Source organism: Littorina saxatilis, linkage group LG1, assembly GCF_037325665.1.
Source record: "Littorina saxatilis isolate snail1 linkage group LG1, US_GU_Lsax_2.0, whole genome shotgun sequence".
NCBI lineage: Eukaryota > Metazoa > Mollusca > Gastropoda > Littorinimorpha > Littorinidae > Littorina > Littorina saxatilis.
The window spans coordinates 57,945,207-57,973,063 of record NC_090245.1 but is presented as its reverse complement, the minus strand read 5'-3'; the positions used below and the strand labels follow the sequence as shown (position 1 = coordinate 57,973,063).

At 44.5% G+C, this 27,857-nt stretch overlaps 1 protein-coding gene and 1 non-coding gene across 8 annotated transcripts in view; both read left to right on the top strand.

The window, feature by feature from the left end:
* LOC138975218 (early endosome antigen 1-like) overlaps positions 1 to 27,842 on the top strand; it is a 144,091-nt gene extending 116,249 nt beyond the window's left edge. For 6 of the 7 annotated variants that reach the window (XM_070347887.1, XM_070347898.1, XM_070347873.1 and 3 more), the window contains 20 exons: positions 1,072 to 1,314; positions 1,824 to 1,907; positions 2,393 to 2,476; positions 2,844 to 2,963; positions 3,779 to 3,994; positions 5,450 to 5,617; positions 7,190 to 7,357; positions 7,737 to 7,820; positions 8,006 to 8,173; positions 8,872 to 8,955; positions 9,620 to 9,787; positions 10,228 to 10,400; positions 11,866 to 11,898; positions 12,400 to 12,441; positions 20,052 to 20,145; positions 20,541 to 20,611; positions 22,154 to 22,256; positions 23,320 to 23,505; positions 23,891 to 23,983; positions 25,804 to 27,842. In XM_070347887.1, coding sequence (XP_070203988.1) covers positions 1,072 to 1,314; positions 1,824 to 1,907; positions 2,393 to 2,476; positions 2,844 to 2,963; positions 3,779 to 3,994; positions 5,450 to 5,617; positions 7,190 to 7,357; positions 7,737 to 7,820; positions 8,006 to 8,173; positions 8,872 to 8,955; positions 9,620 to 9,787; positions 10,228 to 10,400; positions 11,866 to 11,898; positions 12,400 to 12,441; positions 20,052 to 20,145; positions 20,541 to 20,611; positions 22,154 to 22,256; positions 23,320 to 23,505; positions 23,891 to 23,983; positions 25,804 to 25,923 — 2,502 coding nt within the window. In that variant the 3' untranslated portion in view covers positions 25,924 to 27,842. Of the gene's footprint in view, positions 1 to 1,071; positions 1,315 to 1,823; positions 1,908 to 2,392; positions 2,477 to 2,843; positions 2,964 to 3,778; positions 3,995 to 5,449; positions 5,618 to 7,189; positions 7,358 to 7,736; positions 7,821 to 8,005; positions 8,174 to 8,871; positions 8,956 to 9,619; positions 9,788 to 10,227; positions 10,401 to 11,865; positions 11,899 to 12,399; positions 12,442 to 20,051; positions 20,146 to 20,540; positions 20,612 to 22,153; positions 22,257 to 23,319; positions 23,506 to 23,890; positions 23,984 to 24,593; positions 24,623 to 25,803 lie in introns of all 7 variants that reach the window. The other variant, XM_070347903.1, reaches the window with a different exon arrangement.
* Positions 13,642 to 13,760, top strand: LOC138951356 (5S ribosomal RNA). The gene has a single exon (XR_011451104.1). It is a non-coding gene; the product is annotated as a 5S ribosomal RNA (ribosomal RNA).
* Positions 27,843 to 27,857: the final 15 nt, after the last annotated feature.

Here is a 27,857-nt window from a genome sequence, read left to right as displayed (position 1 = left end):
TGTCTGTCTTTCTGTGGGTCTGGAACTATGCCAAGGGCCCTATTTTCTAAAAGATTTAAGTTATCAAGGTTTACACAACACACACACACACACACTCACTCAACCCGTTGCACACAGACATCTCAAAACAAAACCCTAATAATTCTTTCCTGAGAAGAGAATTGAGCAGAGGAGGGCTAATGCAAAGCTATAAATCTCAAGAGCATGTGTACAGGCTATAAAGATAAGACAAGACAGTGGCCATATGGTTGGGAAACTGAAGTCACTGTAGTTTACTGGTTGTCTGTTCAACACCAAGACAAGGTACCTCAATTCTGTGTGAATTCATGCAAGGGATGTTTGTCTATTGCGGTGGAAGTGAACTTTGATTCTGTGTTCAGAATTTGGAGGTCGTCTGCTTCCTCTGATCGTTTTGTATGATGAGTGTTACAACAGTGATTTTTGAACAGAAATAACCATTTCAGGTGCAAAATGCCTGGGTGTGTTTTCCTGTATTCTAGATCTGTTTTTATTGTGGATGTTGCCAGTGAATAGTCTTGGTAACAATGGGTACAGGTGTGAAATTACAATATTAAATGAACAGTTTTTGAGTTACTTTAAGTAATGCTGTGAGATTTACCACAATGATGTTTCCAAGAAATTACAAATTGAAAAGAATACAAATCAGAATGTACTTGAACTTGGTGATAGGCAAAAGTTTGAAGTAAAACCATCAGCAGAGTAACTTCTGCAGTGCGAGTGAAATATTTCGCGGAAAGAAAGCTGCAGAGATGTTTCTAGGATTTATTTTCTTTAGCAAATTTTCTGTGATGTCCATGAAACTTTCAGTAATTTTCACAAGTTATATCCAATCTTTGGCATCACCTTTCCCCCGATGTGAAAAAGTTCTGCAATCCGGCAGTAATGATGGCAAAGTTTTCAGCAATCTGAAATAAGTTAGCGGGTTTTACAGACTGCCCACAACATCCCTAAAGCCTAGTGTTGTGTGTACGACATGCAGACTGCTTTCTGTTTCCCTGAAAGAACTGTGAAAACCAGGAGTGTAATACCCACCTGTTGCATGTCTATCAGATCAACCGCCTCGAGCAGAATGTCCAACAGCTGCAACTCAACCTCACCTCGGCTCACCAGCGACACAAGTCAGAGTGTGCACGCTACGATGACCAGGTGGTGGCGCTACAGCAGGACCTCGCCGATGCGCGAAACCGTGGCCAGGTTCTGGAACAGGAGGTGGACCGCAAAGAAGATCAGATCAAGCGGAACGAGGCTGAGATTGCGTCATGCAGGGACGACATACGCTCCAAGGTGGAAGAGGTCAGTGGGACAGTAGAGGACAGAAGTGGTAATTGTACATAGGGAACGGTCTGAGTCAGTAAAAGTACATTTATTCATTTTGGTGATTATTAGCTTGTCGTAACATGTGTTCCTCTCTGTAGTTCCTGATCTTCGTGTGGATATGTTTTAGCTTAATGTATATATACGTACTAGCTGAGCTTATAGTTAGTACATGTATTGAGCGTTATGTACGCTTCCACCTGCAGGACGACAACTTTTTGAAACGATGCAGTGGAGAAGTCTGTAATGTGCAACAGAATTACAGTGCTTAGAAGTGATACAAAATTCAGAATTGTAAGCTTATGGAACGTGTTATTGACAGGAAAAAAATTCCCCAGAACCTTCATGTATTCATCTTTAAAGTGGACGAACAAGGTACACAACAAACAAATGATAATGATGTAAGAAGGAACGTTTGGCTTCGGTTTTTAATTTTGACAAAGACAGGAGGTAAAATGCTTATCTGTGAGTGTTTTGTGTGATTGCAGATAGAGAGACTGGAGCGCACGCTGCATGACATGAGGCAGGACATGAGCAAACTGCAGAATGCAAAGAAACAGGTGGACAACATCGTGAGTACTTCATTCACTTTGTAATGTGGCATCGGTTTTTGATTTTTGGTTTGTTTTTGCATGTGTAGAGAGTGGGTCTGTGTGTGTGTGAACATGCTCATGCGTTCTCGTGCGTACATGAATGTTTGTGTTTGCAAGTCAGTCCACAAGACCAAAGCTAATTTCATCTGTTTTGAGATCTTAAATCTCCTGTCATTTTTTTTTGCGTGTGTGTGTGTGTGTGTACTATGGCAGGTTGAAAGTGAGAAAAATTTCCTGTGTAGAGTGTGCAGTGTCAGCTTTTTTAATTTTAATCTGTGATTCGCATAAACTGTCAGATGTTATTTTAAAAACATATTACAGCGAAAGGCATTGTGTCAAAACAGTAATGTAAACTGACACTTTATATATTTACTAAGGATTAAAGGTATGGCTTTTACGGCAAAGAAATGGGAAGAATTCTGAAAAACTAACAGATCTGCCTGTTTTTTTTCTTCATCCAACAGTTGGCAGAACTGTACTCAGAGTGTGAGAATCTCAAATCGGACTTGTCAGAAGCCAGATCTCAGTACAAGGACTGCGCTCAAGAGGTGAGTTATCTGCTGAGCTGAATAATCAAGAGAAAGAAATTATCTTGAAAAATGTAAAATGATTTTAGATTTTAGCAAATTTGATTGTAATTTTGTTTCAAAAGTGGATGCAATAAATATTGTGTGAAAAGATATTTTGGACGTTAGCATGCAGCGTCTTTTCCCTTTAGATGCTTGCTTCAGTTGATGGGTTATAATTAAAACAACATTACGTAAGTTTCTGTTTATCACTAGCTTCCAAACATGCTTTGTACACCACAACATAAATTACTGCTGTAAAACCATTAGATCGTATGTCAGTAACAACACACCTGTGTGTGTTTGCCTCCCATTGCTAAAAACACATTTGCTACATTTTTTTTGGTAGCTTGCACACCACGAAGAGAAGCTGATGCTGATGGAACAGAGCCTCCAGACAACACAGGATCAGTTGAGTCAGCGAGTCACTGAGGTCGTCAGGCACGAGCAGCTAAGCAGAAAACTGCAGGTAACTTCTCACCTATACAGGGCAGTTTTAGATTTCTTAGCTGATGCTCATGGACTCCACTAACAAGAGCAGTGTATGCTGTAAATTTCTGGTGGATTTTCACTTTTACCCCTGTAGTTTTTACAAAATGTGCACATATAACTGTCTGTAAAACCGGCACGGTTGGCCTAGTGGTAAGGCGTCCGCCCCGTGATCGGGAGGTCGTGGGTTGGAACCCCGGCCGGGTCATACCTAAGACTTTAAAATTGGCAATCTAGTGGCTGCTCCGCCTGGCGTCTGGCATTATGGGGTTAGTGCTAGGACTGGTTGGTCCGGTGTCAGAATAATGTGACTGGGTGAGACATGAAGCCTGTGCTGCGACTTCTGTCTTGTGTGTGGCGCACGTTATATGTCAAAGCAGCACCGCCCTGATATGGCCCTTCGTGGGCGTTAAGCAAACAAACAAACAAACAAACATATAACTGTCCCAAAAATAAACAAGTTCCGGAGGTCTGTCGCTCCCACACAACGGTACGTGCTATTCTGACTTGGTCACGTGACAGAGGTTTTTTGTGTGTGTGTGTGTGTGTGTGTGTGTGTATGTCATGAAATGTGTTGATCTGTCTCACAATACCATCAGGCGGAGACACAACAATGCGGTGAAGAACAAATGCAGAAGAAAATGTTTTGTTAACGCTAGAGTTTTCTCTCCTCATGAGTCCAAATTTCATAATTCCACCTCAACCATGCACTACCATGAAACAGAAGCCCACACCACAAGCAGAACTTAAGTCTACTGTCATCTTAACCTGCCTGTGTATTCCTCCTCCCCCCAGGCTGAGCTGAAGACGATGCGGGAGCGGGCCACGAGCTACGAGGAGGAGCTGGTGGATCAGAAGCAGGTGCTGGAGAAGACGAGGCGCGACCTTATCAGCACCAAGGACGAGTTCCATGCCGCTGTGCAGGAGGGCCAGGCCTACAAACAGCAGGCCCAGAAACTGCACGTGGAACTGGAGGCCTCCAGGGAACAGGAGAAGATGCTCTCTGAACAGGTTGGTTGTCATGTCTACCTGTTGTTGCCTACATCTGTTTAGTCCTTGCATTTTTAGCCATGTTCAGATATGCTGCATTGAAGGACTGCAGAGAGCAGGTAGAAATACTGTCAGACCAGTTGGCTTATATGCATAGTTCTCGCTAATGTGCATATTTTTCTTTGTCCTGGAATGGGGAGAAAGAAAACTCAGTATTAGAGGAAGGAGTGGGATGAAGAAAGAGCTGAATTTAATCTTTTTAGGTCGTAGTTTGATCAATGAACGCTGTTGTAAGTTTAAAGAAAATATGTGAGTTCTATATGTTGAGGAGTAATGTTTCAAGTAGCTTTTTGATTTATTAGGATTGTGCTGAATATGCTTTCTTCTAAACGTGTTTAAAGTGATGTACTTAACTATTGAAAGCATTTCTCAGAATCAATTTGGAATAATTATTTGCAGATATCAAAAATGATCTCAGTGAGTTGCTGTTCCTTGACACCTCCAGTTTGTGTATTAATACTTCCATAGTTTGAGTGAATGACTTTCATATTTGCATGTGAATTTGTTATGTTGTTTGTTGGCAGTTATTTTCTTCATTGATTTGTTGCTTATTATAGATTTTGTTTCCGATCATTTTTCTGTTGTCTTTTTTTTTTGCTGGGTTCATGAACTTAAAGCAGTATCTGAAGAAGTTTAATACACTCAAGACTTGATAAACGTAACTCAGTCAACCGATTTAGTATAGGACAAAGGCTAGGCATTCACAAAATTTGAAAGCTTCATTTTGTGGTAACTATCAATACCTTAGAACAGCGGTAGCCTTCTCCATTCCTGTACCCCTACTTCCCCGTCAAAACTACTGTTTTCTACAGAGTGGAACTGCCAACACTCATGACCCTAACTTCACCCATACAGTGGTACCCCTTTTGAAACTTAAAAAGAAAAGCCAAGAAAATTGGGTCTGAAAAGATGGGGTCTGAAAATGGGGCAAGCATTCACAAATGTAACCAACACAAAAATTTGAAAATGGGGCAAGCATTCACAAATGTAACCAACACAAAAATCTGAAAATGGGGCAAGCATTCACAAATGTAACCAACACAAAAATCTGAAAATGGGGCAAGCATTCACAAATGTAACCAACACAAAAATCTGAAAATGGGGCAAGCATTCACAAATGTAACCAACACAAAAATCTGAAAAACGAGGGTCTCAAAAGGGTTCAGGTTTTATCATGTGGGATGTTCCACTCTACTTACACGAGGTCCCTCGGGTGAGATTACATCTTCAAATGAAGGACACTTTCTGTTGTCTTTTTGTCCTTAAGCTTGACAAGAATATTCCTGTCATGAAAAGGACAGTGTAGGGACATTTTTGGACTGGTCCCAAGGTTGCCCTGTCATCGCAGGAACCACTGTATCAACAAAAAAAGGCACATAACCGTAAGAGTAACAAGTTGTTTACTCTTGCCACCAGGTGGAGCAACAAGACCACATCCTGGGCCAGCTGCAGACAGAGCTGCGCGGAGAGAGAGCGCGTCACCAGGACACCGCCAAGCAGCTCCAGGGCAGCAAGAAGGCTTGCATCGCTCTGGAAGAGGACGTAACATCCTACCAGCGACAGCTCAGGGAGTTCTCAGACAAGGTGAGAGGCAGTTGAACTTATAACTAAAAGTTCATGTTTGAAAGGTGATGAAGTACATGTGCTATTACAGTGGAACCTGCCTTTGCAACCACCCCTTGACAACAACCATCTGCCCTTATTACCAATTCAGTGCCCCATATGGCTTTTTGACCAATCAGAACGGATTCTAGGTGACCCTCTAAATGTTATAACGTTCAGGCAGGGACCCTTTTTGTTTATCAAGCTGAAAATGAACAAGACAAAGTAAAAAGTTAAATCAGCAATATCAGTGTGATTTATTCTAAAGAATGACACTTCAAATGCTGTCAGATAATACTCTCTTTATCTAAAAAATACCGAAAAGCAAGTTTTGTCGGTGGGTGCTTTTAGGAACAGTGAGGCACCGCCCATCCTCTGAGTGTGCAATGCCGACTCGCTCACTTGAAATCTAAATTATCAAAGTTCGGAAAATCAAGTGAAATTGGGTCACTCGCTTTACGTCAAATGTATCTTTACGTCATTTCCCATCCGTCTGGAGTCGGTTCTAAATCTGTCGCTCTCTGTTCAACAAGAAAAAGCGAAGCAACCGAAACGCATGTTCAACTTGGTTTGTTGTGTGTCCGAAACGCATTTGACTTGTGAATATTCATCACGTAAGGTGTGTGTTACTCTGATTGGCTGACCCAGGTCACGAGAATTCTTTGACTGACAGGCATAATCAGGTAGGAGCGCTCCAGTTCCCATTGCGGCTGTTCTGTCTAATTCGCGGGGTCGCTTCGAAATTTCTTTTGGTCGAATTAAACGGTAATAAAACCGTTATTTCTAATATGCTGACTGTTAGCAAATGATAACAGACATGTCTCACAAACATTATCAGCATTCGCCTAAAAGGCTCATGCTTGATATCTTTTTTCTCGACATGTCTGTTATCATTTGCTAACAGTCAGCATATTAGAAATAACTCATATTAACGGCCTTCCCAAAGGATCCCTGACATTTTTACATACGCTGACTTACGTCACTGACTAACAGAATCCACCGTCCAAGTCTTCTAGACCAACAAATTGACTGCATGTTTTCATTACGATTCTTATGACTTGTGTTTCTGTATAATCCACCTATTCAAAAGGACCGCTCTGTAATGAGCTCTTTTGGTTGGCCCGTTGTGTGGTCGTTATAACTTATAACCGAGTTAGATAGTACAACACTGTGTGCCTGCGCTCATGATGTTTCTTGCTGTTGTGTCTATGCAGCCTGTGATCCTTTTGTCTGTCATTTGTTTTTAAACACTTTCATTGATAATATAAAAATAGTGTGCTCTAAAAAGGCATTATAATACTATAAAACTCTTTGTCATGTTAGTGTGGCATTTGCAGGTGTTGTTTAGTAACGTACTTGTAAGGTTGTTCTTTCTGCCACACTCTGAAGTAATTTTCTAAACAATGATTTTGTTTTCTGTGTACAGGCGAAGAGTCAGTATGAATGTATTGTGGGGAAGTTTTTAAATAACAGTTTGTTTGTTGTTTTTACATTGGAATGGTTGAGATTAATCCTCTGTAAGGTATTTTGATATACATTGTTTTGTATCTATAGGTGAAAAGTCGAGACGAATCCATGGTGAGGCAGCGTGCAGAGAGCGAAGAGCTGATGCAGAACATCCGCAGCCTGAAGGAGGAGCTTTCTGAGAAAGAAGGACAACTGAGGTCCGCTCTGCTGGACCTGGACAGCAACAAGAAGCAGATCAAGCAGCTGTCACAGGAGGTGTGTGTTTGGGGAGAGTGTTTACAGGCTGCAGGGGGTGTGGGTTGGATGGGTGTGTACATGAGTGAAAAAGTGTGTGTGTGTGTGTGTGTGTGTGTATTTGCCGAACTGTATGCATAGAACAGCGAGGGTATACATTAGTGTGTCTGTTAGATGATCTGTGCGTGCTTCGGCTTACGTGGGTGCCTGGATCTATGTGAACATACGCTTTGCTTTTGAAGCAAGTTTCTGTAGATAAGCCATCATGGTGATCTTGGCCATCAGAAATGTATTAAAGCAGCAGCTGAACGGTATGTTAAAAGCCAGCATGTAAACAGAGAAGAATAAGCCAGCATGTCAAACAGAAGGATAAGGTGTAACCCTGTGTGTCGTGTTACAGATGGGCAGGTATGAGGACAACATGTCCCACATGCAGGCCGACCAGGAGAGGGTGCAGGAACAGTTCAGGAAGACTCAGTCTGATGTGAGTTCTCCAGCGACTTGTGTAGTACCATATTTTGTGCAAAATCTTTAGAGAAAACAGAATATTCTATTGAATTTGAATTAGAATATTCTAATGGACAATAAAGTGTTGTTATTGTTATTGTTACTTTGGTAATATATGACGAATGGTGAGCCATATACACATTTGCTGTTCTTGTCTCCCAGCTGATGGAGAGTGAGAACATCACCCACGAGCTGCGCGTACAGCTGACCACCGTGCAGGGCAACCACAAGGAGAGCATGGAGCAGCTTGGTGACAGGTCCAGACAGCTGGCCGCACACAAGACAGAGCTCGCACGCATGCAGCAACAAAACGCTTCCATGAGGGATGAGGTGGGTCTGAGTGTGACTGGGAGGGAGGGGGGGGGAGGGAGGGGGGGGGGGGACGAGGGGCTGTCTGGGTGATTGAATAGGTCAAGGTAAGACAGAAGCTGACCACAAGACTGAACTTGCCCGCATACAGCAACAAAATGCCTCCATGACGGGCGAGGTAGGGTTTTATAGTTAAACAACAGTAGGGTATGGCTGGGGTTAGAATGGGATAAGGGAGGGCACAGATCTTAATAAGACAGAAACTGCCCAGACAACAGAACTGGCCTGCAGGTATCAACAAAATGCTTCTAAACAGGATGAGGTGATTTTCTGTTTGTGCTCGGCAGATGGTTATGGACAGTGTTACAGATTTTATGGAGCAAACTGATAGATCTGGAAAGCTATTCTAGAGACAAACTTTACGTGCTTACAGCAGCAATTAGTGCCATTTGAGATAGACATGTATTTTGTGGCTTTGTCAGAAGGTGGAATAAGCAGGCCAGGTGCCATGAAAATGAAAATGGTCTGAACAGAGGAAGAGTAACAATCATCCAATGATATTGGTGGCTCTGGAAAACGTGCAGAGTTTTCGAACCCCTCATACACATATGTAGACAAGATGATCATGTGTTGATGTATGCAGTAACCAGATGGTGTGGCAGCATGTTCTTGTGTATGCAGAATGTTATGATGATACCGTTGTGTATGTGGTGTTTCAGATCCAGGTGTACGAGGATAAGGTGCGCAAGCTGCAGGTAGAACTCAAGAGGATGCAGGAACTCAACCAGGCCACTGATGATGAAGTGAGTGAGAAAAACCTGAGTCAGATAATGTGTGTAAGTATTATGTTGTGTAAGAGGACCTTGTGTGTGGCAAGGAGAAACGGAAATATCATTACAAAAATACTGCATTGTAAGTACATATGGGTAAGCAGCATAGCTGTGAAGAACATTGCACCAAGAAGACCTAGTATGCAGCCAGGTGAAAACAAAACGTCTTTTATAACCGTGTATGTGTGTGTCTTAGCTACAACACAGTGGGGGATATAGCTCAGTTGGTAGCGCGCTGGATTTGTATTCAGTTGGCCGCTGTCAGCGTGAGTTCGATCCCAGGTTCGGCGGAAATTTATTTCACAGAGTCAACTTTGTGTGCAGACTCTCTTCGGTGTCCGAACCTCCCCCCGTGTACACTACATTGGGTGTGCACGTTAAAGATCCCACGATTGACAAAAGGGTCTTTTCTGGCAAAATTGCTTAGGCACAGTTAATAATTGTCTACCTATACCCGTGTGACTTGGAATAATAGGCTGCGAAAGGTAAATATGCGCCGAAATGGCTGCAATCTACTGGCCGTATAAAATTTCATCTCACACGGCATCACTGCAGAGCGCCTAGAACTGTACCCACGGAATATGCGCGATATAAGACTCATTGATTGATTGATTGATTGTGTGTGTGTGTGTCTTAGCTACAACACTTTGAGGAGCGCTACACCAGCCTGCAAGTGGACCTGGTGACCAGCCAGGAGAAACAAAAACAGGCGCTGGCAGAACTGGGCGCCAAGGAAGAAGAACTGGTGGTCATCAAGGTGGAGTTGTCTTCCCTGCAGGAGAAAATCAAAATCAGTGTTGAGGATGTAAGTTGCTAAGTTGCTGCATTGTCGTGTTGAGCTCAATCTGGTTATATGGTACATAGGTATTCAGTAAGTTAAAGAATTTACTGATTTACTCACAAGGAGTTCTTTGGTCTGTTTCATTTTCTGTATGGTGTAAAGTATGACCATGCAACTCTGCTTCGATAGCAAAACTAAACTGACACAAAACTTCCGGTTGTTTTGTCAAGTTAGAAATTGTTCATTCACACGCGAGAGCTTTATTTGTGAATTTGATTATTGCCACTAATGATAACTTAAGTTGGATGATCAAGTGTGTACATGTGTGTACAAGGTAAATTTGCAGACATTAATTACAAATCTAAAAAGAAAAGTTCCCCTGCATTCAGCTGTTTCTGAATTGAATGATCTCAGTTTCACTACCATTCTTATTGACACGTTGATTGATTTATTCATGATTTCAGTCCATCAAGCTGCGCAATGAGCTGGAGATGCTGCGACAGAACTACCGCAGCGCCAACGAAGAGATCCAGGGACTGAGAATAGCGCTGGAAGAGTCACGAGCCAACGGTGACCGTCTGCACCGCGAGAGTGAGCTGGTCGTACAGAACGTCAACACTTGGGTGCAGGAACAAAAGTAAGTGATTTGTGAAATTTGATGAGAGAATGCGTTTGTTTCTGTGGACATTTCAGAGGGAGGCCTCAGAAGGCCCCAGGAGAAGCAGACTGTGGATGGCAGCATTTTGCTTGGGCTTACAAAGTGGTCTGCATGGACCCATTGCCTTGGTAGAACAATCATTTTGGCCAGTAAAAAGTGAATAACTGAATGGAGACGTACATCCTGAGTCTGATGTAGCTTTTCTTTTTTTGAAAAGAAAGTCTAAATAAAAATAAATAAATATGTAAATCTTAATGTCAATGTTTTGCTTCTGAATAAACATTTAGCTGCATTTTGGTGTATCTACACAGGCATACCCAACTTTAGGGATAAAGATGTGATTTTTTTTCTCTAAGGGACAATGACCTGCTGCCATGGTTCAGTGAATCTGGTCTTTAACACCTTGCGACCTTAGCTTAATCCGTGCTAATAGCACAATGCTAACTTTGTGGCGTAATAACCTGGGCGTTGTAAATGTGTGGGGTCTTAGGTCAGACTTGTACAAGGGATCAGTCAGCAGCAAACTTTCATAACTTGCGCCTTTGCTGAGCTCACAGCTGTTGGTGGATACACCTTAGCATTCATTGTCTTGGCTGTGACTACTCTGATGGTTTGAGAGTGCAGGAGAATTAGTTTGCAGTGTTTTGAATTCTGTGGATTCACTGTCATCATTAGCAATGTTGTTCGACAATGATTATTGGGACTGGCGCTGTGTGAGAATGTAAGTTATTGTGTGGGTTTCTCCCGCTCTGTTACTGTGTGAGATTTTGCAGATTTGACGGACCACTTTTGTGATAGCTGTGTGTACTGCAGTAGCAAAAATAGCTTAAAAATATATATTGGAGTGTCTTTTTTTGAGAGTTTCTGCAAAGGCTTAATTATTTAAATCTTCCTCTTTATTTCATCTTTAGGAAGGAAAAAGAAGCTGTAGTCAGCAGGTAACGTTTGGTTCTGAACAAAAGTTAGTTTCTACATTCTGCATGATGCAAGTTTGTATCTACATTTGACTTCCTTTTTGTTTTCATCCAGTTTACATGTTTTCGTCTGTTTTCACATTTGTGTATGATGACAGAATGCATTTTAGAATGTTTGATCAGTATTGGCGTTAACCGGTAATTACTGGTATTTTACCAGTTGAAACGAGAAAATACCGCAATACCGGTTGATTTTTAGAACTACCGGGTTTTTTTCGCTGGTAAAACAATAAAACCAGTACTCTGAGTTGGACTCTTACTGGTTCCAATGACCTGCCTACCGGTTTTTTTTCTGGACTGTTTGCATCATAAAAGTTTGCGTACCGGTTTGAAAAAATACTAGCGCCATCACTGGTTTGATTCAAAATGTATGTGCAGTTAATACAACGTACTGTACATGCATGAACATTTTGCTATCAGTGTTTTTGTTTCACAGTTTGTTAACTGTTATTCTATTGTTGTATTTACAGGATGGCCAATGAGAAACTTGGAAACAAGATCAGGTAAGCACATTTTCTTCACATTTTTTATTCACAGGTGTAGTTAATTACATGGAATGTTGGAGCTCAGGTTTTTTTATGTTTTTTTTTATAAAAGCAGTGAAAAGAGGGAAATAAGAAAAAATGATTATTTTTAAATTTTAATTTCTTTTAATCTTTAACCTGTGTACTTAGTTTTTGTTTATTCAATATCAGTTATATATCAGAGGATGAAAGTCGCTTGTTCATTTCAATGCTTGTTATTCTCTCGGGTGCCAAAAGAAAAGGTTCTGCACAACTCTCGCTTACTCTATTACACATGTCGTACGCATAAAGAGCGATTACTTCCCTTTGGTTATTTGACATCAATATCAGTTAGACATGCAGAGACCAAGTGTCTTTGTTTGCTAATGTTTGATTATAATTTTTTTCGTGTTGTAAATTGTAAGGAAAAAGTTGTTATCTGATGTAGCATGTTTGTGCAAGCAACGATTGATGAAAGATTCAAAGATGTTTTCTTTTCAGGGAACAAAGCAAGGCTATAATGGGTCTCACCAGTGAAAAAGAGTGAGTTCTGTTCCGTTGTTCTTGTGAGCTTTTCTTTCTTTGATTGAGAACCGCTCTGTTTTAATTTTCTCACACAGAACATATTTCCAGCTGCATACAACCTTCCTTTTACCGGCTTAATGTTAGATGTGGTGTTTTTAAGGTGCTTTACCCAAAGGCTGGTTCAATGAAGTTTATCATGTTTTTATTGTGCTGTTCAGGGTATAAGCAGTCAATATAACACTTACCTCGACAGTACTATTCTTGCACATTATCTATTATAGGCCGAAAAAATTGGACAAAACGCTGAGTGGGTACAATTATCTCCCATAACCATGCGCCACCGTGGATCCCAGGCACTGTCCGAGTGCTTCCCCCTTACAGGATGTAGGTGGCGCGTCCTCTTTCTTTTTTCGCGCGTGTCAGACCGGCTGTGTTTCTGCTACGCTCCCGGATTATTTTGGACTAAGAGGCTTCTTTTCTGTGTGGACTATCACCTGTTGGATTATTGTGTGTTATTCCACTTCTGGCTTGAGGCTACGTTGTGTTTCCTTCAACTTGTGCCTCCGTTTTTGTGTGGCGGACTCGGCGTGCCTCCCGTCCTACTTCGTGGTGACCGGTCGTCTGCTTCTCGTTTCGCCGCATTCACTTGAGTATTGACCTAAATTTTCTTTGAATTTTGTTAATTCTCGGTCTTTAAGGGTACGTACAGGGCGAGGTAGGATGTCTCGTCCTGTTTTGGGCTCTGGTTCTACGGAACCAGAGTCTGCCGGGGGCAACCCTTCTCCGGGCGCCCAGCGTCATGTTTTACGCACGGAGAAGGGGATCTTTCGGCGCTCCGACTCTCCCTCCCCAAACGCTTTGCGTTTGCGGCGAGGGAGGGCGGAGAAAGCCTGTTTGAGCAAGCTCAATGCGAGCTTGCTCAAACAGGCTGGGCTTGAGCCTGGGACTTCGGGCGGGGCTGCGCCGTCGAAGGTTCGGGGAAGGTCGAGGAGAAAGAAAAAGCTTCTTTCTCCTTCTCCTTCAGTGGAACAGGCTTCCCCCCCTTCGACGCCGTTGTCCGGCCCTCAGTCTCAGGCTTCAGCTCCTCCCGGTTTCAAGCCTGGGGGGAAGGTTTCCTTCTCCTCCCTGGCTCGAATCCGGGGGCAGGTCGATTCCCAACCCTCTTTGGGGGTTGGTGAATCCGATCTAGGGGCTACTGGAGAGACTCAGGTTTTGACAGCCAACGGCCATACCACGTTGTAAACACCGGTTCTCGTCCGACCACCGAAGTTAAGCAACGTCGGGCCCGGTTAGTACTTGGATGGGTGACCGCCTGGGAACACCGGGTGCAGTTGGCATTAAAATCTTCCTTTTTCCGGTGCCTCTCCTGTGCCCTCCTCGGTTTCCACCGCTGTGGAAGCCAGGAGGGACACGGGTCCTCCTCTGAACTCCCTCGCTGGGTCGTCTGCTGCTGTTTCGACAGTAGTTTCGGCCTCCTGGGGGGGGAGATCGGAGGAGATGACGGGGTCTCTGAATTCCCTCCCCGCTGGGGTTGGGATGCGAATTGACCCCGTTCAGGGCGGTCCTGTGGGGGCAGGGGTTTCAGGCTTCGTGCCTACGACCACTGCTACTACGGTTCCCTCTGACGTCCGTGTGACTGGTGGCTGTCCCTCTTGTTAAGACGCTCCGGCCGACTAGTTACTGGACGTGGAGGTGTTCGACAGAACGTGGTACTTCTGTCGAATGGTCAGGGCGACGGGAACATTGTTTCTGTTGCTCAGACCGACACCTCCGACCGGACCGTCTTGACCCCACGCCATTCCTTAGCGTCTGGTGTTCGGGTGACGGATGGTCCGGACCAAGGGTCCGGAACGTTCCAGGCTTACGGGTCGGGATCGAACCGGACCCACGGGTCCCGACTGGACTTGACCTCCGGGTTTGGTCCGGACGGGACCCATGGTACGGGACCGTACCGGACCTTAGGGTCCGGTGCGGGACAGTACCTCTGGCCCTTGCCGGACCCCCGGACCTACGGGTCCGGATGGTACGGTACGGGACCAGTGGTTCGGTCGGGACCGGACCACCCGACCACCTCTGTTGGTCTGGGTGGTCTGGCACCGAACCGGAACACACCGGACCACCGGACCTACGGGTCCGGATGGTACGGTACCGGACCAGTGGTCCGGTCGGGGCCGGACCACTCGACCACCTCTGTTGGTCCGGGTGGTCTGGCACCGAACCGGACCATGCCGGACCTACGGGTCCGGATGGTACGGTATGTCCACGTCCGACCGAGCCACCCGAACACTTCTGTGGGTACGGATGGTTCGGTACCGAACGGGACCTCCGGATGCTACGGGACCGGACCGAACCTACGGGTTCGGATGGTCCGGTACCGGACCAGTGGTCCGGTCCGAACCGGACCACCCGACCACCTCTGTTGGTCCGGATGGTCTGTCACCGAACCGGACCATACCGGACCACCGGACCTACGGGTCCGGATGGTACGGTAGGTCCACGTCCGGACCGAACCACCCGAACACTTCTGTGGGTACGGATGGTTCGGTGCCGTACGGGACCTCCGGATGGTACGGGACCGGACCACAGGACCGGAACACCGGACCACCCTATCGGATCGGTCCGGACCACCCGACCACCTCTGTTGGTCCGGATGGTCTGGCACCGAACCGGACCTACGGGTCCGGATGGTACGGTATGTCCACGTCCGGACCGAGCCACCCGAACACTTCTGTGGGTACGGGTGGTTCGGTGCCGAACGGGACCTCCGGATGGTACGGGACCGGACCGGACCTACGGGTCCGGATGGTCCGGTACTGGACCGGTGGTCCGGTCCGGACCGGACCACCCGACCACCTCTGTTGGTCCGGATGGTCTGGCACCGGACCACCGGACTTACGGGTCCGGATGGTGCGGTGTGTCCACGTCCGGACCGAACCACCCGAACACTTCTGTGGGTACGGATGGTTCGGTGCCGAACGGGACCTCCGGATGGTACGGGACCGGACCGGAACACCGGACCGGAACACCGGACCACCCTACCGGACCGGTCCGGACCACCCGACCACCTCTGTTGGTCCGGATGGTCTGGCACCGAACCGGACCTACGGGTCCGGATGGTACGGTACGTCCACGCCCGGACCGAGCCACCCGAACACTTCTGTGCGTACGGATGGTTCGATGTCGAACAGGACCTCCGGATGGTACCGGACCTACGGGTCCGGACCTACGGGTCCGGACCTACGGGTCCGGATGGCCCGGTGCCGGACCACCCGACCACCTCTGTTGGTCTGGATGGTCTGGCACCGAACCGGACCATACCGGACCACGGGTCCGTATGGTACGGTATGTCCACGTCCGGACCTAACCACCCGAACACTTCTGTGGGTACGATGGTTCGGTGCCGAACGGGACCTCCGGATGGTCCGGCACCGGACCGGAACACCGGACCACCCTACCGGACCGGATCGGCACCCCCGACCGGACCGGACCATTTCTTTTCTGATCAGACCCGATGGGTTCCTGTTCAGTCTATAAATGGCGGGGGTTCGTTGGCTGGGCTGACCCAACAGTCGCAGGGTTGTTGTTTTTCTCCCCCTTCGGCTGCTGGAGACGTTTCGTCTTTGGGGCAGGGGTCTTCGCGGCCTCTTGCTTCTGTGGGCGTTTCTTCACAGCCTGCTTCATCGCTTTCGGCTCTTCCCCCTCAAGCTCCCTACACTCCTGCTTTTGAGGAGTTGTCGGGAAGTGAAGAGGAGAGTGAGTCGGAGGACGATAGGGAGGAGGATCAGGGTCGCCCTGAGGTTAACACTGATCCTCTACCCTTGCCGGTTTCTGATGGAACTTCCGAAGCTATGCTTCGTACTTTCCAACAGTACATGACAGACATCACGCGGCGTCTTGACGTCACGGATGCCTCTCTTAAGCGTCTGTCGTCTAGTGTTGACACACAGGACCTGGACCCGGGGTCTGAGGACGAGAGGCAGGAGGCTCGTCCTCGCACAGCTAGAAGGACGTTTGAACAGTTTCAGGACGTCCTTCCCTGAGACGCCCTCTCGTCCTTTGAGTCCGCTTCGTCCCGGGCGTGGGAGGCTCACGCCGCGTCTGCCGGCGGCTCGTTTTATGAACGATCCGTCCGCCGGCAATTCGCGTTCCACCCTAGTCTTAGTGCCACGGTGGAAGCGGCAGCACATCGCCTGAGGAGTACAGATTCACGTGCAAACGCGACCTATGTTCCTCGGGAGGACGCGGGTTCAGTGCCATGCTTTCCTTTGGGAGGCGCACCTCCACTGTTTCCTCGTGTCCAATCTGTTTCGTCCCTCCCTTTTCCCTTTGACTCTCGAACTCTCCCTTTCCAGACTTCGAGTGTTTAGGGTGGGGCTGACGGTGATGTGTTCGTTGGGGAGGTGCCTTCGGTCAAGAAGGTGGAACTGAGCTCTGCTTCGTTCCACAATCTTGAGGCCACCGTTTCTTCCACAGTCGAGGCCCAATCACAGGCCTCGACATGGATGAGCACGCTGTCCACACTGTTGAACCCTCCCGATCGGGCAGAGTCCGATTCCACTCGGGTCCTTGACACGGTTCGAGTGGATCGGGCTTTGCATGCCGTGCGATCGTGCGTGACGTCTGCGGCAGAATTGGCCATTGGAACACGGGTCCACTTTATTGGCCCTGTTCCGTGATCATTTTCTGCCTACTTCTATAGTGCCTCCGGATATGAGGAAGAGTCTGAGGAACACGTTTCCTCAGCCTTCTTCCCTCTTTCATCCGGACACTGTTCGTTCTGTGGTGGAGTCCACACGCCAGAGGAACACTGATTCTCTGATGGTTGGCCTCGCTGCTTCGGCGACGGCGGCGGGGAGTAAGAGAAGTGCTACAGTCACCTCCAGCTCCCAGCCTCAGAAGAAGAAGAAGAAGCCAGTTTCACTGCCTCCTTCTTCCTCCTCTTTGGCGCCTGTTGCGTTCCCAAGCAAGAAGAAGGGTGCTCAGACAGGTAAGGGGAAGCAGCACCACCAGGGGGGGTGGTCGCAAGCCTGCGCCTGCCCGCCAGCAGAATTTTCAGTGAGTCCCGGCCCTACGTTGACGCCCCCTCAAGTTGCCCCTCTTTCGTCCGTCGGTTCCCTTTTTCGGGCCCGCGGCATGTGGGGCAGACTGGTCTCCAACCAGTTTTTCTTGAGGGTGGTGTGGTCGGGGTTTTCTCTACCGCTGTCGTCACAACCTCCATTGTCCGCTCTACCCTGGACGTTCCCCCCTCCTCGAGACCCTGCCAGATGGCAGGCTCTTCAGGACGAGGTGAACTCGTTGGTCGAGAAGAAGGCGGTCTACCCCCTTTCTCAGCCTTCTCGGGGGTTCTGCTCCCGCCTGTTCACCGTCCCCAAAAAGGACGGCCGGTTCAGGCCGGTGTTGGACCTCTCCACCTTGAACTTGTACCTTCACAGGTGCAAGTTCAAGATGGAAACCCCTTCGTCGGTCCGGTTGGTCATCCGGCCAAACGTTTGGGCCATGTCTGGGACCTCCAGGATGCTTACTTCCACATCCTGGTGGCCCCGGGGTACCGACATCTGCTCCGGTTCGTTTGGGAGGGCACAGTGTTCGAGTTTCGGGCCCTCCCATTCGGCCTGTCCTTGGCCCCTCTGATTTTCAACGGGGACAACAACACCACATGCTTAGCTTACCTTCGCCACCAGGGGGGCACCAATTCTCGGTCCCTCTCCCTGTTGGCGGAGGAGATTCTGCTCTGGTGCCAGACCAATCAGGTCCGGATGTCAGTCCAGTTCGTTCCGGGGAAAATGAACGCCCTGGCCGACATTCTCAGTCGGGGCGATCAGGTTCTCTCCACAGAATGGACCATCGCTCACAACGTTCTACAGCGTCTGTGGGCAAGGTGGGACCGTCCTCTGATCGATCGGTTCGCAACTCGATTCAGCGCTCGGCTTCCCAGGTACGTCAGCCCCTTTCGAGACATGAATGCGTTCCACTTGGACGCATTCACTCTCTTGTGGAGGCTCCTCGATGCTTACGCCTATCCCCCGACATCTCTGATTCCGAGGGTGCTGGCAAAATATCTGCAGGAACGACCAAGACTGATTTTGGTCGCGCCTTACTGGCCAACAGCTCCGTGGTTTCCAGATCTTCGCGGTCTCACCCACGTAGACCCTCTACCTCTGGATCTGGACGGGGGAGGTCTGCTCCAGCCTCGATCATGCCTCCCTCATCCACGTCCAGAGAGTCTGTGCTTGACCGCATGGCTCTTGTGCGCTCCAAACTGCTTGCACTAGGATTGCACAAGAGTTCAGTAGAGTTTTCCTTGAACGCTAAGAGGCGATCAACTAATCAGCTCTACGACTTACGCTGGAGAGCTTGGGCCACCTTCGCCTTGTCCAAGGGGATAAAGCCGCTTTATCCCTCAACACAGGACTTGGCCAACTTCCTGGTGGAAGTGTATCAAAAGAAGAGTCTTTCTTCTAAGACTCTTCTTGGATACAGATCTGCCATCGCTTCCACGATTGCGGCCGCTACTGGTCGCAGATCTGAACACTTGATCAGGTCCTCCCTCATCGCTAATGTCCTTTCGGGTATTAGCAATGCAGCGGTGTCTAAACCTCGGGTTTCATTTCCCAAGGGGGATGTCTTTCTGGTCCTCAAACTCCTGCGTAGCAATGAGTTTGAACCCCTGGCAGGCATCAGTATCAAGTTGCTGATTTTTAAGACTAATTGTTCCTCATCGCTTTAGCCACTTGCCGTAGACTCAGTGGTATTCAAGCTTTGAGTGGCCTGGACTTTGACATTGAGTTCACCACACAGCAGTGGTTGCCAGCATGGTCACGTCAGTCTAAGGTATGTTTCTTGGGTATATTTTCTTTTACGGTAGTACTGTTCGAAAATTGCCTGGGTATCTTAATCCTTGGATTTAAGTGATTTTGATTAAGGAGTTTAATACTCTACATATCACCCTCACACCACTCTGGTATTCTGTGCAAGAATAGTACTGTCGAGGTAAGTGTTATATTGACTGTAAGGCTTCTTTTTAAGCCTACTGTCTATATGATACTTACCGAGACAGTACTATTAGAGTTTCCCTCCCGCCTCCCCTCTTGATATGTTATGGGCTTTTTGAGGGTCTGCAGCTCATAAAGAAAGAGGACGCGCCACCTACATCCTGTAAGGGGGAAGCACTCGGACAGTGCTTGGGATCCACGGTGGCGCATGGTTATGGGAGATAATTGTACCCACTCAGCGTTTTGTCCAATTTTTTCGGCCTATAATAGATAATGTGCAAGAATAGTACTGTCTCGGTAAGTATCATATAGACAGTAGGCTTAAAAAGAAGCCTTACATTTGATTTAAAATTTTGCCTTTTACTAACTGTCCAAATTTTGAATTATTGTGCCTCATGCATGTCTGTTCTTTACAGTTCTTTACAGTGTGTGTGTGTGTGGGTGCGTGTGTGTGCATGTGCAAGCGTGTGTGCATGCTAGCGTGCGTGTGTATGTGCAAGCGTGTGTGCATGCTAGCGTGCGTGCATATGTGTGTGTATGTTTTCATGCATGCATGCGTGTATGCATCTGTGGCTATTTCTTTGCATGTCTCATTGTCTATTTCTTATTTCATGAATGGTGTGTATGTGTGTTCAGACTACTGATGGATCAAGTACAAAAGCTGCAGAAGCAGAACAACAGGCTGAGGGTGGAAATGGAGGACAAACAGATGGAGGGAGACAAATTCAGGGTAGGACTCTTCTCTCAAACTTTTGACTCACCTGAGTAATGGGTGAGTCTTAGTATTCATATGTGTCCGTCTGTATGGCCGGGGGTAATGAAGGCAAGTCGTGTAAGCATTTGCTTTTCTTGTTTTCTCTAAACTTGCACGCACATGCACGCGCACACACACACACACACACACACACACACACACACACACACACACACTCTCTCTCTCTCCCTCTCTCTCTTTTTCTCTGTTGTACATGTACCCACCCAGAGATGTAAATCATGAGCTGCATAACGCGTGTGCATCCTTGAATTTTGTGTGGGAAAGTTCATACTTGTTCTTCAAAAACTCAGATATGAAACAAGCAGGTTTGATGTGTGTTTTCTGAACGATGTCTGTTCTGTTTTGTCCAGGCTCTCCAGGGTCACTCAGCACACCAGCAAGTTCTGCTGAACCAGCTGAAGAGTCGCTTGGAAGAACATGAGTAAGTGTTGTTACTGTATGCATTTTAAGTAAGGGTAGTTGCTGCATTTTATAAAGTAAGTATGCTATTGTAGTTATAACATTTTAACTGCGGCTAATGTGTTCACTGTAGTTATTGGGCAATATTTTAACTGCAGCTAATGTGTTCATCATAGTCATTGGGCAATATTTTAACTGCAGCTAATGTGTTCATCATAGTCATTGGGCAATATTTTAACTGCAGCTAATGTGTTCATTGTAGTTATTGGGCAATATTTTAACTGCAGCTAATGTGTTCATTGTAGTTATTGGGCAATATTTTAACTGCAGCTAATGTGTTCATTGTAGTTATTGGGCAATATTTTAACTGCAGCTAATGTGTTCATCATAGTTAATGGGCAATTCAGCTTTTAACTCTTGTGTCATCAATGCATTGCAGTCAGAATGATTATGTGTCTTGTACGACAATGTAGGTGGTTAGTTTTGGTACTACGTGTATACTTTGTGTGATTACTGTTCTTATGATAAAAGGCACATGGATGGGATTCTTCCGGTATATGCTAGAAATCCGGATTCGATTATGGCCTCTTTTTACATTTAGTCAAGTTTTGACTAAATGTTTTAACGTAAAGGGGGAATCGAGACGAGGGTCGTGGTGTATGTGTGTGTGTCTGTCTGTCTGTGCGTGTGTGTGTGTAGAGCGATTCAGACCAAACTACTGGACCGATCTTTATGAAATTTGACATGAGAGTTCCTGGGAATGATATCCCCGGACGTTTTTTTCTTTTTTTCGATAAATACCTTTGATGACGTCATATCCGGCTTTTTGTAAATGTTGAGGCGGCACTGTCACACCCTCATTTTTCAATCAAATTGATTGAAATTTTGGCCAAGCAATCATCAACGAAGGCCGGACTTCGGTATTGCATTTCAGCTTGGTGGCTTAAAAATTAATTGATGACTTTGGTCATTAAAAATCTGAAAATTGTAAACAAAAAATATTGTTTTTAAAATGATCCAAATTTACTTTCATCTTATTCTTCATCATTTTCTGATTCCAAAAACATATGAATATGTTATATTCGGATTAAAAACAAGCTCTGAAAATAAAAAATAAAAAATTTATTATTAAAATAAAATTTCCGAAATCGATTTAAAAACAATTTCATCTTATTCCTTGTGGGTTCCTGATTCCAAAAACATATAGATGTGATATGTTTGGATTAAAAACACGCTCAGAAAGTTAAAAAGAATAGAGATAAAGAAAAGCGTGCTATCCTTCTCAGCGCAACTACTACCCCGCTCTTCTTGTCAATTTTACTGCTTTTGCATCGAGCGGTGGATTGACGATGCTACGAGTATACGCTCTTGCTGTAAAAATGCAGTGAGTTCAGTTTCATTCTGTTAGTTCGACAGCTTGACTAAATGTTGTAATTTCGCCTTACGCGACTTGTTTTCTTCTTTTTTTGGTGATGATTCTTCAGGATTCATGTCATTTTTCAGTCCCACCCATGAAGGCATTAAGTGTTGTGTGTGTGACTGAATATGTGGCGTTTGTTGACAGGGTGGAACAGGACCACGACAAGAAAACCAAGGTGGCCACCATTGAGGACCTTCACTACCGCCTCAAGTCCAACATTGAGAGCATCCAGCAACTCAACTCACAGGTCAAAACAAACTCAATCCGTCACTTGCACAAATGTTGTTTAAGTCAGCAGTGGACAAAATGCCAACAGTTATTTTAAAGTGCAAAAATCTTTGCCAGCATTTTGACAGAATTCCCAAACTTCCTCTCAGTGGAGAAAAGGTGACACCAAGGACTTCTAAAAACTTCAGAAAATGGTGTATCTGACATTTACAGGGTGACCCAAAAAAAAGAGTACCCAAACAAAACGTCATAAATTGAACAAAAATAAAGCAATCTTCATAAAATTTATTTACACACACAAGTAGCCTCTGCATGATTTGCACAGACAATTTTAGCGTTCTAGCTTGTCTTTCAGGAAAGTTATGCTTATTCTACAGAACATGCTCCAAACGCCGCTGCAGGCAAACTTGAACTCGCCGCGCAAAGTTATCAATCACCCGCACACACTCCTGTTGCGAGATTCCGCAAATGGTTGTTGTGATGGCTCTCTTGAGTTCTGTGATTGTCTGTGGTTTGTTCCTGTAGATGTTGTCTTTCAGGAACCCCCAAAGATAGAAATCGCGCTGACCGAAGTGTCTCTGGAACTGTGCTTGCACATCTCTGTATGATTTTGTGCGAAAATAGGTCTCTATGCAAAACGTCCGTTGATCATTAGTATAGTTCATTGTGAGAACAGCTTTTATTTCATCCAACCATGCAGTGGATTAGCTTGACTCACCTCAAAAAGAAAGAAAAAAAAGTTAAAATTGACAAAGTTATTCAATTTTGTTTGGGTACTCTTTTTTTTGGGTCACCCTGTAGCAGCATTTCACAGAAGAAAACGTTTTTTAAAAGTGAACCGTATATTGCGTTCCTTTTATCTTTTGTCAACAATGGACCACAGTGTTCAAGTTAACTAAAAATGTTTGTTATTTTACTGGATTTATGTAAAAATACCGGACATTTCTGGATTTACATTTGACAGTTTTTCCTATCAGAATAAAGCTTTTGTTTTGTTATCACACAAAAGTTGGGTTGCCACATCCAGGTGGCTGGTTTTCATGGGCGATCAATCAACCACATATTGTGTGTTTGCTCAACAGCTAAGCAGCGTGCAGAAGGACAACTCACGACTGCGCAGTGAGCTGGAGAGAGAGATGGCGCTGCGACAGAACCTGGAAATGCAGCTGCAGACCCGAGACCAGACTCTCTCCAGTCTCCGCAGTGAGCTGGACTCCCGCGCTCTCCGTGCTGACTCCAGCCCTGCCCATGGCGACCCGGAGAGGCTGGTGGGTTCTGGAGTGTGTGTTTGTGTGTCAGCAGTGATTCATACTGACTTCAGTTTTAGTGTGGAACCTCTTAACTGACAAAACATGGTGGATACATACAATAATTACCATGAAACAATGAGAAAAGAGAACGACTGAAAGAAAACAATGAGAATGGTTGGAAGTTAACACATTCTTGATGAAATTCTTGTTTTTAGCTAACTTTAAGGGGGTACATATATAGGCTAAGAAAAATCCACAGGTATTTCATCCTACCCATACAGAAGTTTTTCAAAGACTTTATTTTGAAGCTTTTCTTTAGGACTGTACTTGCAAGTGTGCAGGTATCTTGACTTTCAAATTGTACATTGGTCACTGAGCTGAGCTTTTTTCGTATGTATTTCAGACGAGAACTGCTCTCAGCAAAGCCATGGAGGACACCGGTGTGGCCGACCCACAGAGTCTAGACAAGTCCTACTGGATTCAGCGCGTGGGAGAGGTGTGCTAATTAATCTCATCATTAACAGTCTTTGATCACAGTCTTAATTTTGTACTTTTGTTTTTCTGTCTTATCTCACACTTTGAGAAGTGGCTTCTTTCCTTTGGATTCAAGAGTGCATGTTTTTGCAATTTTTGATTCAGAGCATTTTAGTCTTTCGTTTTTTTAATTTTTTTAAATGAACTAGACAAGAAAAACATGAATATTGCCTTTGCAGGCTCACATGAATGAGTCCTTTTTTGTAGAACAGTAACAGGTTTTTTTCATTTGACTTTATAGCGCTTTTGTCATTGCAGTTGTCAATACATGTACTAGGTTACGTTAGGTTTATTATTTCAGGTTTTTGGAAATCAGGTTTGTTGTAAACACAGATTTTAATCACAGGCCTTGAACTGATGTCAGTGGTTATTAGGTTATTATTTTAGGTTTTAGGCTTAGTCAGATCACTTTTGAGAAGGGAGTTTTCCACATTGCTTGCTTTTTTTGAAGCTGGCTTTAAACATTTCTAGATCCAAAAAGTGGGGTGGGGTGGGAGGCAGTAGGTATGTAGAGAAACAGGAAGGCTTTTGTCACTGTGCACAAGTGTTGAGTGATGTTTTTGTTCACACAGATGCACTGAAGTGGCTGTGCAAAGCCTAGGTGGGTTGCGCTATGTAACAATCTCTGCTCTTGGCTTTTAGCCAGCTTTTTTCTCTCAATTTTTTCCAGTGTAAAAACAATACTAACCAAAGTTACTTACAGCACTGAGTGGGCCATCTTAACACTACTGTATTGTGTGTTCTCTTTGCACTAATTCACTATTGCATGGATTTCATGCCTTACAAAAAGAAAGACAAATATGCTTTGGCTTGGCATAAGTGCTAATGGATCAACTTTTTTCTTGGTTGAAGAAAAGATGAATAATTTGCCAGTTGATAGCTTTGTTCAGCTCTCTTCTTCTTCAGACCTTTTCATCATCATCATTTGTTGTCAAGTTGTACAAGACTTTGGTGCCTCTCCTATCTCTCTATCTCTTCTTCTTTGTTTGTTTCATTTGGAACTATTTTAGCTTACCTTTATACAAAAGACACTTGTCAAACCCACTTCTCTGTGTTTGTGCAGCATTGGTATTAATTTTAGTGATACATCCTTCGTTGAAAAATATGACAGTACATTTTTCGCTTCAATATTATAAATGGCACTGTTCACTCCTTTTCAAGAACAGTACAGATCTGTATACATGTGTCCTGTTTGGTGGTTTGGAAATGTATCTTCTTGCTCCGTATCTGTGACTGCCGATTTTTTACAGGAACAGATTGGTGTTGGTTACACTGCCATCTGCACTTAGTGTGTTTGTTTGCATCTGGTGAACACTTAATGTTTTTGTGTGAAATATTACTTTTGTGTTGCATAACTGAGGGAATGTTGAGACATTGACGAGAATAACTGCAAATATGGTCATAGATTGTGCAAAGTGTTTATTTTTGATAGTGTATGCTGTGCAGTTTTATATCTTGGAGCCTGCACTCTGAGAATACAGAAATAACCAAGGGCTTTCACTCTTAAGATTATTGTGGGCACTTTGAAAATAAACCACAAGCAAGGTAACACACAAAAATGCAGTGATGTGTTATCTTAACTTGTCCATTTTTAGCGCTGTAGTAACATGGTTAGGTTAACAAAAATTGTGTTTTACAGCAGTTAAGAGAGTTTAAAAAAAGTGGTTTAAAAAAAATGGACAAACCAGGAAGGGGGGAGGGGGTGGGAGGGAAGTTATCAGGTTATATTAATATGTCAATTGCTGAAATATTGACATTGATGGTGTGACTCTATTTGTGCAGCTGTCGGTGCAACTTCAACAGAGCAGCGAGTACTGGTCAGAGAAGGTGCGCGGTCTCTCCGGTCAACTGGAAAAACGCAGTAGTAGTCTGCATACAATTAGCCACACCAAAGTGTACTAACCTAGCCTCGTTATGTTCCTGATTTTTACTGATGGTCCTATTTAAGTGGTGCAACTGCTGATTCTTTGCTAGTGTGATTAGTGTCAGTCCTCACTGGCAGGGTTACATATCTCAGTTCATTATAGCTTTTTTTCTGGACAATTTCACGTTTGCATATTAGGTATCAGAATGGCTCATGAATGTTACTGCCATCTTATGTGATAGGAGAGAGCACAAACGAAGAATCTTTATCAGATGACATTTTTTGTTTGACTCGCATGTTCAAAGTATGCTCAGCTTTTTTGCTGTTGGCTGTGTTTGAACAAGATATGATTAATTTAGTATCCGTCCAAGCAAGAGTTGCACTTAATAACTGAAAGAACACAGAACAGGCAGACTTTCTTGACATGACTGTTTGGTGAATCAAATGTGCTGTTTCTTTTACATGACTTTACTGCTGATGTTGAAATAATGTTATGCTTTTTGCCGTTGTCTGCATTTGAACAAGAGATGATTAAATATCACTCCATGCAAGAGTTGCTCTGAACTATACACACACCTTCTTCAAATGACAGATGACTCCAAGCTGCTGATTCTTGAACCTGATACAGATCCTGAGCTTATTTCATGTGACATTGACTGCTGACATTGATTGATTGATGTAATGTTCCTGTCTCTTAGTCCATCAGTTTTCATTCATTTGTGAGGCAGTGGGGAAAAAAATTGTCTGTCATTTTGTCACACTGCCTTATGGTAACAAATACCTTTGTTCTTCCTGTTGTTGTGGGCTGTTGTAAAGCTGCTGAGTTGATTTTTTTTAAATTTGAATGATGATTTAGATTATTTTTTACCAGAATTGATAATATCGAATCATTATTTAAGTTTTAAGATTTGTCTATTGACGATTATTACGATTGAAATATTTATCGAATAAAAGTGGCTGATTTAATTGTAATGTTTCTTTGCACTTTGATTCCAAGCTTCTTGCCTATGTTTTGTGATACATGGAAAGGATAATGTCAAATATTTATTTAATTTGTTTAATGTTTTTTTAATTGATTTTGCAGATTATTAGCAGACATTCCTTTTTCATTACTAACTAGATATATTTCCGTCCAGTTACTCAGTTAATTTTGTATCTTGTCAACGTACCGTCCAGGTGTTTTGTTTGAAATTAAACTTGATCATTGTAACTTGCTATTGTTTCTTCATGTGGTACCATTTAGGCATGGACGTTGTGAGGTGTGTTTGATCAGTGTTGACTTATCTGCTTTTTAATTAAATTCTTGTGGTCTTTCCACATCAAATCTCTGAATTGCACACTGCTAAAACTAATGGGCCAAACAGTATTATGCTCATCACTGACTGAAGTCACTTTATCTGATTTAGTGTGAATGTATCATTCCTAACCATTAGAAGTATCACTCAGTTTTGCTTTTTTTTTTTGCAGGAGTGAATGATATTTTATTGTTTAGACTAGCTTTGTATTTAACAAAAATATGAGCCTGAAACAGGGATGAACTGTTGTGTACTTTTTTTATTGTCTGTAGATTAGCAACTCATCAACTCTTCTTATGTATCCTATTACATAGCTACATTGATTAGATGTCTTGTTTGTAACATCATTTAGAAAGTGTGTGCATGCTAGCCATTTTTGCTAAGGAAATCTTCAATATATTCTCCATAGAACGTGTTAAAAAAAATTGAGAAGGTATTCCTGGTGACTATATTTCCAGCTTAATTTAAGATGTTGGCAGCGAGATTTCTTGTTTGCACCTTTATAGTTGGAAAAACAATCAGTACTCTTGTTTTACAGCAGGATTACTTCAAGTCATTCCCATTTTACATGAGCATATTGTGATAATGAGAGTAGCACACGTATGTACAAGTCATGAAGATTTTGTAGTAATACGATTCTTTAAGTAAATTTGTGGAATCAATTTTTGTTTATGTCT